At 40.0% G+C, this 12,898-nt stretch overlaps 1 protein-coding gene across 3 annotated transcripts; it reads left to right on the top strand.

Moving 5' to 3' along the window:
- Positions 1–3,846: 3,846 nt before the first annotated feature.
- Positions 3,847–10,646, top strand: LOC308077117. 3 transcript variants are annotated; one of them, XM_080417673.1, is made up of 5 exons: positions 3,847–5,308; positions 5,385–5,500; positions 6,220–7,920; positions 8,727–8,809; positions 9,126–10,646. In XM_080417673.1, the coding sequence occupies exons 3-5, from the start codon at positions 7,472–7,474 to the stop codon at positions 10,376–10,378; spliced, it is 1,785 nt and encodes a 594-aa protein (XP_080273799.1). In that variant the 5' UTR covers positions 3,847–5,308; positions 5,385–5,500; positions 6,220–7,471; the 3' UTR covers positions 10,379–10,646. The 3 variants fall into 2 exon arrangements, with proteins under 3 accessions (XP_080273799.1, XP_080273801.1, XP_080273800.1); XM_080417674.1 differs by having other exon boundaries at positions 5,255–5,500.
- Positions 10,647–12,898: the final 2,252 nt, after the last annotated feature.

The following is a 12,898-nucleotide window of genomic DNA, read 5'->3' as shown; positions in this document are numbered from 1 at the left end:
TCCATTTGTATTAACAATATGTATTTACAATTATAATAATAATAATAATTATTATTATTATTATTATTTAATATTAATATTAATATTAATAATAATAATATAATATTATATTAAAATTATACATAATGTAAATGCTTATACACTATACTGTATTATATTATTATACTATTATAACTACAGAAGCATTGCATTTCATATCAGCATCATAGCTTTAACTCAAACATGTGCAACTGGTGGCCCGGGGGCCACATGCGGCCCCTACCTTCACTTAATACGGCCCACAGGTTAATATCAGAATACTGATATATTATTGATTTCAGCTGTTAGGATTCCAAACATGCAAACATGACCCGCTTTCATTACTTCAGTCTATATTAGTAGCTTAATGACTAGTATTAAAATATTTGTGTCCTTTTTATGTCCAATGTATTTGTATTTAAGTGCATAAAGTTAACATAGGTATTAGTAAATGCATTTGAAATTAGAAATTACTTTTCACTTCAGGATTCCAAATAAAAAAGATAGCAAAAATAGCCGATCTACAAGCTCAAAACGCGTCGCATTGCGACGTGTTTTGAGCTTGTAGTTCGGCTATTTTTGCAACTTTTGTGTGACATAGAATGGAGAGACAGTTCATGCAATGTGGCCCTCTGGAGTGAGTGTGGAAATATAGTGGCCCTCTCCATCATCACAGTTACATCACTGCTGCTTTAACTGCTTGTGTTGCTGTCGGTGTTTAGAGAGAGAGAAAATAAAACGCTATATTTAAGCGTCTTCTGTTCATGAAATATCATAATATAAATGATATAAAATAAATTACACAACTACGCATGATTGTGAAACAATGACATAGATTGTTTGCTCTGAATCCCTCAAATTCAAAAATAGCAAAAGTAGAAAGCAGATCTACAAGCTGGTGGATCTGGTACTTTTGATACTGCTGTCGAAACGCTGTAGTATGTTCAAGCAGGGCAGTGGTGTAAGTAACCAAGTACATTTACTCAAGTACAATTTTGAGGTACTTTTTACTTTACTGGAGTATTTCCAATGTCCAGTGGTGGACAGTATACGGAGTAAATGTACTTGAGTACTGTACTTATGTACATATTTTGAGTATTTGTACTTTACTTGAGTATTAGATTGTTTTGATACTTTTTACTTTCACCCAAGTACATTTCCAAGACAAATGTTTTACTTTTACTCAAGTACATTGAGTGTTCTTCTTTTTCTTAGTCACCTTTCCAGTCTCTGCGAACACACACACACACACACACACACACACACACACACACACACACACACACACACACACACACACACACACACACGCGCGCGCACACACGCAGGGAGAGAAGGATATTATTGTCTCCGCCGTAGGTGGAGAGTATGTTTTCGCTTCGTCCCGCCGTGTGTGAGCAAACATTGTTAGCCAAGCTAACAATGGTCAAGCTCCACGTGACACGTGTCAATATGTTGACACCAATGCCTTTGATTGGCTAGAGGGACGCATGACGAAATAAAATCCTATAAATAGGTGTGTCACTTCAAAAGGCCGTTTACGTTTTTGAAGTGAGGTAAGACAGGATCAATCAGTCTTGATTGGAACAGTACCTTCCAGTCCAAATCACCCGTCCGTGCGTGTGTGTGTCCCTCTGAGAACACCTAACATTGGTCAAGCAAAGGCGCAGAAGGCCAAAGCTAAGAAAGCATACTCATCTACAACAGTAACACAGAAGAGGACTATAGAGTTGAATTGATCCCACAACAACAAGGCCGAAGTCTTAATACTGTAACAATTGGCCGCCTTGATCAAATACATTATGTAGCACTAGAGAAAACTGACATAGATCAAACACACCAATCAACTGCTGAAACTGTTCAAGACAATGAAGATGAAGAAGACAGACAAGCATTTGAACAAACCAGTCAATTACGACGACTCCCATATGACACATTGCTTCAAGAAGAACATCTTTTAGATGCAGACACTACATATTCAGTCGCCCCTGCAGAACACCAAAAACCACGCGCATTCTACCAACAGTACCTTGCAGTACAAATCACACGTCCGTGCGTGTGTGTGTTCCTCTGAGAACACCTAACATTGGTCAGTTTTACGTGACATCACAATATGTAATATAAATATATAAATAGGAGGCTGAGATCACACAATGTAACTAACTCCCATTATGCAAACTAAAGAAGCAGCAAATGAGCATCTGAAACCTGATGAAGACGCAAAGGCGCAGAAGGCCAAAGCTAAGAAACAGAGAGAAGGAATGAAATTAAGAGTATGTTTTCGCTTCGTCCCGCCGTGTGTTAGCATGGCCCCTAGCCAAGCTAACATTGGTCAAGCTCCACGTGACACGTGTCAATATGTTGACACCAATGCCTTTGATTGGCTAGAGGGACGCATGACGAAATAAAATCCTATAAATAGGTGTGTCACTTCAAAAGGCCATTTATGTCTTTTGAAGTGAGGTAAGACAGGATCAATCAGTCTTGATTGGAACAGTACCCTTCCAGTACAAATCACCCGTCCGTGCGTGTGTGTGTCCCTCTTGAGAACACCTAACATTGGTCAAGCAAAGGCGTAGAAGGCCAAAGCTAAGAAAGCATACTCATCTACAACAGTAACACAGAAGAGGACGACTATAGAGTTGAATTGATCCCACAACAAGGCCGAAGTCTTAATACTGTAACAATTGGCCGCCTTGATCAAATACATTATGTAGCACTAGAGAAAACTGACATAGATCAAACACACCAATCAACTGCTGAAACTGTTCAAGACAATGAAGATGAAGAAGACAGACAAGCATTTGAACAAACCAGTCAATTACGACGACTCCCATATGACACATTGCTTCAAGAAGAACATCTTTTAGATGCAGACACTACATATTCAGTCGCCCCTGCAGAACACCAAAAACCACGCGCATTCTACCAAGACGACCCGTTCTACCAAGACGACCCGTGCTATTAAAATAGCACGGGTCTGCTGGCGGAGACTTGTGCTCCGAGGAGCACATTTTCTAGTTACTCTCTCTTTCTTCTTCTTAAATGCAACTGGCCTCTTTTGAGTGTTACTTGCATAGTCTAAATGTAAACCACACTTCACGCCCACATGTGTCTGAGAAACGTTTACATGTCCTTCTTCTGCTGCGTGTTTTTAAAGGTGTTGCATAGCGAGTGCTGACAACTTATTTTGTTCTATGTTCGTGCCTTTTTATACTCAGGCTTTAACAAGAAACATGGAGACTGCCGTGCTCAGCTAAAACGTTATCAGCGTTTTCAAACAAAGCGACCTAACCTACATTGTATTGGATGAGAGCAGGGTGGAGAGCAACTGCGGTTCAACAAGACCCATATTTAAATAAGAGAAGGGCAATTTATCTTGTGAAAGCAAACAGGCAGGTGCTCAAGCACTGGCAGTGGTGTAAAGTAACCAAGTAGATTTAGTGCGGTTAAACTGCATGCTACACAGGTTACATGTTAAACTGCATGCTACACAGGGACTAGTAGTGGTGGAAAAAGCACTCACATGTTTTACTTAAGTAAAAGTATAAATAGGCCTACTTAAGTAAAAGTATAAATAGGCCTACTGCAATATAGAAATACTCTGTTACAAGTAAAAGTCAGGAATTCAAAAAAATAAAAAGTATTGGTATCAAAATGTACTTAAAGTACCAAAAGTAGAAAGTACTCAGTATGCAGATCGTCCCATTTCAAGTTTTCAAATGTATACAAATCATTTGAAAATAGCAGATCTACAAGCTCACAATGCGTCGCGATGCGACGCATTGTGAGCTTGTAGATCTGCTATTTTCAAATGGCCGAAATGCATATAGGGCTGAAGTGGTTAACTGCCATTTGTTGCCAAAGTTGTAAGCTGAATGCTAACTAGTTCCTAGGCTAGTACCTCCTAGCTAACATTTGTCCCAAAGGCTATAACGTTATATGACGAGATAAAATACGATAGGTATAATCATACAAATACGTTTTTAATAATGTTGGTAGGATAACAGAAACTCAAGCCAAAACTAAAAGGACACGATGCATTGCTATAGCTACTTATGCTACTGGTAGCTGGATTTGTTGTCTTGATTCTGTGGTCTGCCAAGACTGAACATGTTCGGTCGGCCCGGAGTCGGCCATTGGGTTACGGTGGATTCGGCGGACCCCTTGGCATCGGGACAAAATGCGGTGGAAAGCTGCCTCTAGAGCAGTGGTTCTCAAACTTTTTCATGTTGTCAAGGACCCCCAAAATGATATGTATTTAGCCGCGGACCCCCATCTCAAAATATTTTGTTCCAGGGACCCCCCAGAAGAAACGATTTGAGTCACAAATGTTTGCTTTTAAAAAATATATATATTCAAAGACTTGCACACATTTGCAAGATTTTTCAAAAAACAGCAGATCTACAAGCACTCGGTGCCATGCCACGCTATGAGCTTGTATATCTGCTATTTTTGAATAGCCAAAGTATAAAATAATGGTCAAAGTGGTTGAAATGATTGTGACGCTATATTAACTACTTTTGCTGGGGACCCCCTGGTACCCCCCCTGGGGGTCCCCGGACCACCCTTTGAGAACCAATGGCCTAGAGCAGTGGTTCTCAAAAAAAATAATTCATGTCCAGGCCTTCAAGGCCCCTAATTGATGTTTATTTGGCCACGGACCCCCATTTGAAAAGATATTGAGCCAGAAACGGAGAGTAGCACATGTATAAGCTCACAATGATGTTTTGCATAGTAGTGTATATTTGTCTGTCATTAAATGTTTCTATGAATTGAGTACAAAGGAAAGGACCCCAATGGAAACAAGCCATAGGCTTTCTTGGGTTATAAATCCTCTGAGCAGACCTTGTATTGAACTGTATTTTCCTGTGTTTTTTTTGCAAACTGCTAATAAAGTATTCAATCAATAAATCAATCACAACGTTGTGTACATAATTATGCTATTTTTTAATGGCCAAAAAAATTACATTTAGTTTCAACTGTTCTCATTTTGCTGGGGAGACCCCTCAAGGACTCCTGGACCCCACTTTGATAACCATTGGCATATGAGCAGTGGTGGAAAGGAGAAGGCTACTGTGGCAATCTAATGTAATTCATATTATTTACGTTTTTTATTTTTAGCTGGAGGACCATAAATCTTTCAAGAAGATGCTGCGAATGACCTCTGAAGAGTTCGAGATCCTGCTTGAGCGAGTAGCCCCACTCATCACTAAACAGGACACCAAGATGAGGCGGGCAATTACTGCCAGGGAGAGGCTCTCCGTGACCATCAACTTCTTGGCCACAGGTGTGTATAGTTAACAAGTGTTTCTCCTTTTTTTTTTTTTTGCACAAATGTTATCATTTTCTTTTCTCTTTTGAAGGTGCGTTATACGAGTCCCTCGCCTTCTACTATAGGCTTGGAGCCACCACTATATCAAAAATAGTGAAGGAAACATGCCACGCTCTGCATCAGGTGTTGAAGGGCGAGTTTCTTAAGGTTAGAAATCCCCCTCTTTTTAATCACTACCATCACAACCATACATTATGACATATGTAAATTTTTTAACGCAAACAGCATAGTTCATAATGACAACCAGAAAGAGGATAACATAAAGATAACAGATGTCTTATAAGGCAGTATGCTTGACTGGGGGAAGTGAGAAAATATTTTGATAGCCTGTAAACCCTAAGCCTATTCATATTTACCAAATAATACCTTATACTTACCTTTAGTTATGCTTAACCTAACATACTAGGTTTTATACTTAACCTGTTACCCTGTAAACCCTAAACCTATTATTAATATTTACCAAATAATACCTTATACTTACCTTTAGTTATGCTTAACCTAACATACTAGGTTTTATACTTAACCTGTTACCCTGTAAACCCTAAACCTATTATTAATATTTACCAAATAATACCTTATACTTACCTTTAGTTATGCTTAACCTAACATACTAGGCTTTATACTTAACCTGTTACCCTGTAAACCCTAAACCTATTAATATTTACCAAATAATACCTTATACTTACCTTTAGTTATCCTTAACCTAAGATACTGGGCTTTATACTTAACCTGTTACCTGAAATTGTCCAAGATCACCCCAACTACCATCATAGTGTACCTGTCATAATGACCTTACTGTTGTGGTGCTGCCCTACATGTTTGTGGGGGATTACTGTTCATCTATCATTCTGTTCCTATGTTTGCAGACGCCAACATCAGAGGAAGAATGGAGAGCAGTAGCCAATGACTTTTATGCTAAATGGCAATTCCCACATTGCCTGGGTGCCCTTGACGGGAAACACATCTCCATCCAGTCACCAGCCAACAGTGGCAGCACATGGCACAATTATAAGGGTAGATTTTCTGTACTTATGATGGCAGCTGTTGATGCAAATTATAAGTTTATTTATGTTAGTGTAGGTGTGCAGGGCAGGGTCTCAGATGGTGGGGTCTTCGACAGTTCTGACCTAAAGGGAGCTTTGGACAGGAGGTCTCCTGAATGTTCCTCCTGCAGACATGCTGCCCAATTCTGATGTGGTGCTGCCCTACATGTTTGTGGGGGATGAGGCCTACCCTCTGAGAACAGACTTGATGAAGCCCTACCCGTACAAACAGCTGGACCACCACCAGAGGATCTACAACTATAGGCTCTCACGGGCTCGGCGTATTGTAGAAAACGCCTTTGGCATTCTCGCCAATAGGTTTAGGGTTTTCCGCTCCACAATCCTCCTTCACCCAGACACTGTAGTGAAGATGACCCTGGCTGCAGCATGCCTCCACAACTTCCTCCGTGACCGTCGATCAGTGGTCTACGTGCCACCGGCACTGGTCGACTGGGAGGGTGCAGACCACAGGGTCAACGAGGGAACATGGAGGAGAGATGGACTGGGGGCCATGCAGAATGTGCAAGCTGCAAGGGCACGAAACCCCAACCTCACTGCCAAAGAACAACGACAGCTTCTCAAAGAGTACTTTATGTCACCTGCTGGCCAGGTGTCATGGCAGGAGGATCGCATTTAGACAGTGTATAGGGGAGACAAACAGTAGGAAAGCTGAGATGAAGACAGTGTAGGAGAGACATACAGTAGGAAAGCTGAGATGGAGAGACAGTGTAGGAGAGAAAAACAGTAGGAAAGCTGAGATGGAGACCATGTTTGCTAAACAAGTTGCAACTCTTAATGAAGGATGAAAATGGACTCAGGTCATTTGGGCTCTGCTGAACCAACAGCAAATTAATGTAAAGTCATCCTAGCCTGGGACCAGACGAATCTGCGAGTGCAAAAAAAAAATGCACTCTGCGATTTGGGTCTGGCACCGCTCCATAGAGAATCCATTTCCTGCTCCAGAAGACGTGGGTATCCAATCAGGGCCCAGAATCCAAATATGGGCGGGTTTTTCCCCTTTATAGGAAATGACGTACTACGCAAGGGACTGTAGTTTTTCAGAATCACAACAAACATGGATGCCGCTATAGCCTCCGTAGTAGACGAATTGGAAACTATATCGTATCTAAAAGACGAACAAACAATTGCTCTTAAAGCTTTCGTTGAAAAGAAAGATGTGTTTGCCGTACTGCCTACTGGATTCGGGAAAAGTTTAATTTATCAACTGGCTCCGCTCGTCGCAAAGAAGTTGGGACTGAGTGAAAACCCAGTAGTTATAGTAGTATCCCCGTTGAACGCTTTGATGGAGGATCAGATCAGAGAAGCTACTAATTTTGGACTCACCGCCTTTCAGCTCGGAGTCCACGACGACGCTGAAATCCTCAGTGGACGTGGACAAGTTATATTCGGTAGCCCAGAACTATGGCTGCTGAATGATAAGTGGAGAGGCATGTTATCCTCGGCTGTTTTCAAGGACAATTTAATGGGGATTGTCGTAGATGAGGTTCACCTAACGTACAAATGGTAAGTGTTGGTTGCTAAATACTCTCATGCCTAACGTCTGTGTATTGTGTAGAACTAGAAGCCACTAATATTGTTACAAACAACAAACATGTGGATGCTTAGCATGGCTAGGCTGACACTCGCCTGCTAGCAGCTGAGCTGGAACAACGCCATTAAACAAAGCAAGAGCCTCTGATACACTTCGATCATTAACATTTGGTATTTGATAAAACTTTCCTCAAAAGGACATCGGCAGGGAATGAGCATTAAAACGTTCAAGTTGCCGTGGCTTGTCCTGTAAACCATAATTTCTATTGTTGTGTTGGGCTGGGACCGTCAAATATCACTGACCTAAATCCGTCCAAGAACTACATTTTCAATGGTCATTATTCTTAAATAAAGTTTAAATCTGTCCAAGCATACTTGGATCCTTAGGGTACATTTATTGGATAGTACTTGTAGAGATAGCCATACATATCAGTATAAACAAAGCTACAAAGACATTTGTACTGCAGTGTTTAATTAAATGTTCTTTCTAGTTTGTTTTAACATATTATTTTCTATTAATATGTTAGTTGAAAACCAACCCACAAAGCAATTAATACTGATGTGAACACATGTGTTAATTTATACTGTTTCCTGTTTATTTACACATTCATGTTAATGTGCTTTTAGACATTTAAACACAATTTTTTTTTGTACTTTGTCTACAGTTTATTTCATCTGATCTTTGCTCTGTGCATTTTCTGTTTACACTAATCTGTATATTACAGCAATTAAAATATACATTTCTATAAAACATTCTAATGTTCATTTATCCTTCCCAGGGGACAGGCCAAAAAGGGGGAGGTCGCAGCCTTCAGAGAGAGCTTCTCGAAGTTGGGAGATTTGAGATCGATCGTCAAGGAGGGTCAGTATATATATATATAAAACGACAACAAATGTAATATTTTCATAACCACTTGAACCCTACTATTCCTATTTTAGTGTAAACAGCAGATCTACACTCTCACAGCTCATGTGCTCTGAGCTTAAAGATTGGCTTTTTTAATAGTAGAAATGTATTGTGACAGTATGATTATGATAGAATAGGAAATGATGATTTATACAGCAGGGGTAGTTCATGAATTTAAACCAGTTGTGAGTTTTAAAAAATAGATTTTTTTTTCTAAACAAATTTGTGTTACAATACAAGCTAACATTAGTGCATTTGTTTGTCTTTTCAGGTACACCTGTGTTGGCACTGACCGCATCAGCTGATATTGCTTCCAGAGCCAGGGTGAAGAAACAGCTGCTCATGGACAATGTCAATACAAAAACTGTGACAGTTAGCCCCAACCGGACAAACATCAGACTTGGACTGATGTCAGTTTCTGACGAAACGCTGGAATGCCTGGACTGGGTTGTGAGGGAGGTTAAAGAGAAGGGGCTTTCCATGTCTCACATCCTTATTTACTGCCGCTCCTTAAAGACAGTTGGTAGAGTTTTTAATTATTTCAAAGGAGAGCTAGATGAAGATGCGTGGGTTGAAAGGGACCCTGAACAAAAGTCAGAAAACCTGCTGATAGGAATGTTTCACAGCCACACACATGCAGAAGACAAAAGCCGATTGCTGTCATCTCTAGGTGGAGAGGGGAGTTGCAGAGTTGTTGTTGCAACAACAGCTCTTGGGTTGGGCTTAAATTTTCGAAATGTATCTCATGTGATAATGTATGGGGTACCAGATGATGTTGAATCAATTGTTCAGCAGGCAGGCCGGGCAGGCAGAGATGGCTCACAGTCACATGCTGCATTGTATGTTGTTAAACAGCATAGAAGGACTGATGAGGGAGTTAAAGAGTTGCTACACCAATGCAAAATTGGCTGTTTTCGAAAGGCCCTATACAGTAACTTTGAAGAACATACAACAAGGGTTGAGCCAGGACATCTCTGTTGCACCTATTGCCACTCTTTGTGTTCTTGCACCACTGAAGGTTGTGGAGAGTTGACACCTAATTTTGAGTTGTTGCAAGACGAGGTTTCTACTAGATGTAGGCAGGTACTACCAGAACATAAATGGTTAATCAGGGAGAAGCTGAATGTATACCAGGACAGTTTGGTGCCTGAAAATGCACATCTGTTCACCACCGAGAAAGGTAGCACTGGATTTGGCATAGAACTTATTGATGCTGTTGTAGAACACAGTCACAATATATTTGACTTGGCATACATAAAGCGCAATATCCCAGTATTCTTTCAGCGCCATGCTATTCTAATTCTGAAAGTTATTGGTGAGGTATTTCAGGACATTGACGGCTTGGAGACCAGTCACTTGGAGTCGGAGATCAGAGACTCTTCTTGTTTTGACCAGCCAGACATGTATTACACTGGTCACTTTGATGCACCAGATGATGTTGACCAGTTGCAAACACCACTCAGCAGCTCAGAATCTGCAATGTCTGTAATGTCAGGATTGGCATCACTGCATTCCTCTGACTGAAAAATATTTTATTGTTAGTGTCAGACCAAAGTATTGTTCCCAGATTTGTTCATAGCTATCGTGCAGAATGTTAGTTGAAATTGTATTACTTCAGAAGCCTTAAAGATAACAGGAGCTTGTGAATAAATGATAACTACATTGTATTAGTTGAACACAGGTTATTTTTCATGGTTTTCAACAGACAAAGACAATATGATAAGTATATAAACATGTAAGTTATATTTTTTAGCAAAAACATGGATAAGTATCTAAAAAATGTATCACCTGTATTGCCAAAACATAAATAAAGTTGACCAAATGTTTGAAAATGCATTGATTTCAGTCATTAGCATGTTTTCTATGGAAGTGTATTAAGGCAGTGGTTCTCAAAGTGGGGTCTGGGGACACCCAGCTAAACGAGGACCCATAGGTCTGTAACTCTTGTGTGTAAATGGAACCAAATGGTCCATTTGGTTCCATTTATACACTCAGAGTTAAATTGAAGCAGATTTTACTGTGTAAATTGTGGTTTCAAATATCAAAAATGTTATCAAATAAGGGTCTGTGTAATGCATGTCAAACGGAGGGTCCTGAGGGTTTTAAAATGGTTCAGAATCACTGCTCTAGCTCTAAAATGGGGGTCCCCTTCCTGCCGCTCACCTCCAGACAATGCTGTTCAATGATCAACGCTGCTTCACAAGTCACATTGGGAGTAGGCCAAACAAAACTGTTTAGTCTTGAGATTTCATTTTGGTTTTATCATATATTATGGACCACAAGCTGCTTATTTATCAGACATTACAAGCTAAATCTAAAACCATGACTATACTATGACTTTACTAAAGTCCATGTTTACATACAGGCATGAATATGGCTGTCTTCATCTCTGAGGTAATCAGATACACTATGTTAATCTTGACCAATTGTCTAAAGAAGAGATGGCTGATAGCTTAGAGCACAGGGGTGTAAATTGTAATGAGAATTCTATTGTTCACTTGGAGACAGTCTGATCAGATAGTGGCCTCTTGGTCACACCAGCAGGATGCAGGAATGCAGGAAGCAGGCAGTGAGACATTACCATGTACAAACATTGATGAAAGGACAGGACATCTTCCAGGGTGACCCCAACCCTCATGGAACCTCTTATTCTAATGTGAAAGACTGTATACACAACATATAAGAACTAGACAATGTGTATACAAGTTAAATTTAAGGTGTGGATTAAAAATCCTGTATTTTCTATTGACATGTGTAATCCATGCTTAACCATCTCATTAAACAACAATGAAGTTAAAATGTTTCCAATATAAGCCTAGCAAAAATGCATTTAAAGGAGCCAAGGGTGAACTCAGAATATCATTTTTAAAATAAATACTGTCATTAATATATGATTAGGGCATGTGACTACAAAGTAACCCTAAATACAGTTATGCTATATAAACTAAATTTGAGTGAATTTATTACAGCCGTTTTTTGATCTGTTGAAGAACAATGACTACATTAAATGCCTTAAAATTTAAATGAGGAATCCAATGTTGCATCACGATTATGCATGAAATTAATACATTCAGGGAATTTAATCAAGGAGGTTTTATTAATCTTGTCTTTGACCGGTACAAAAGCTTATAATTTCACATTTTTCAAAATCACAATGTTAATTAAGGTATACATGTAATGAAGAGCAGCAGCCTTCGATGTGCAAAGGTGGCTTGGCATGGCCAGATATTCAGACACTATACAATTTTTGGTTTAGTGCAAAGGAGTAAAATATATATAAGAGCAGCAAATGTGCAATAGTCAACAAACATAATTGCAGCAATATTTGAAAATTGCAATGTTGAATCAACATAAGGTGCATGCTGAAAACTGAAACTCAGAAGACGTGTATGTCTCTCCTCTCACAGCCCTAGGTATAATTTCTGTCTACCACATATTTACATTACATCCACAGTACAGTTTAAATCTGGAGTTTCCTCCACTCTCTAAGCTTGTTCCTCATCCACTGACAATAGTTATCATAGTGAAGATTTGAGAACAAATCCCTACTGAACTTTGGGAATGCAAGGAACTGTCTTCCGTTTTGAGGTCTGAATAGCTCTGCCTCCCTAAAAACATTAACCAGGGTCAGAACATCTTCTGTCTGTCTAACTGCATGGTGAATGCCAGTTGGCCTGGACAACTTTAGCTCTCTGTCCGTGTTGTCCATCATCTCCTTGAGGACACCTATGGACTGGCTGATCCTTGATGCTGACTGCTCTGAAATATTAGGCCCCAGACCCTTCAAAAAAGACTTTAGAAAATTGTTCAGGTGTTCTAGGTGCAAGTCAAGAGAGATGTTTTTCCCGTTGCCCCCCCTACCATTCCAGAATCTGTTCCATGTCAGACTGTGAGCCAAGCGGGGCGCAAGTGTGGCTTTGAGCTGTACAGTCATAAGAAATGTACTGTACGCATACTGTGTGTGTCCATATGCCCTGTACAACTTCAGTGCCAGTAGGTACAGTCTCATCAGCCTTTCACCATCTCCCTCTTTCACGGCATCCA

This window comes from Gymnoscopelus braueri (assembly GCF_963280865.1).
Source record: "Gymnoscopelus braueri genome assembly, chromosome: 21".
NCBI lineage: Eukaryota > Metazoa > Chordata > Actinopteri > Myctophiformes > Myctophidae > Gymnoscopelus > Gymnoscopelus braueri.
The sequence above is the reverse complement of the archived record's forward strand: the minus strand, read 5'-3'. Positions and strand labels throughout refer to the sequence as shown.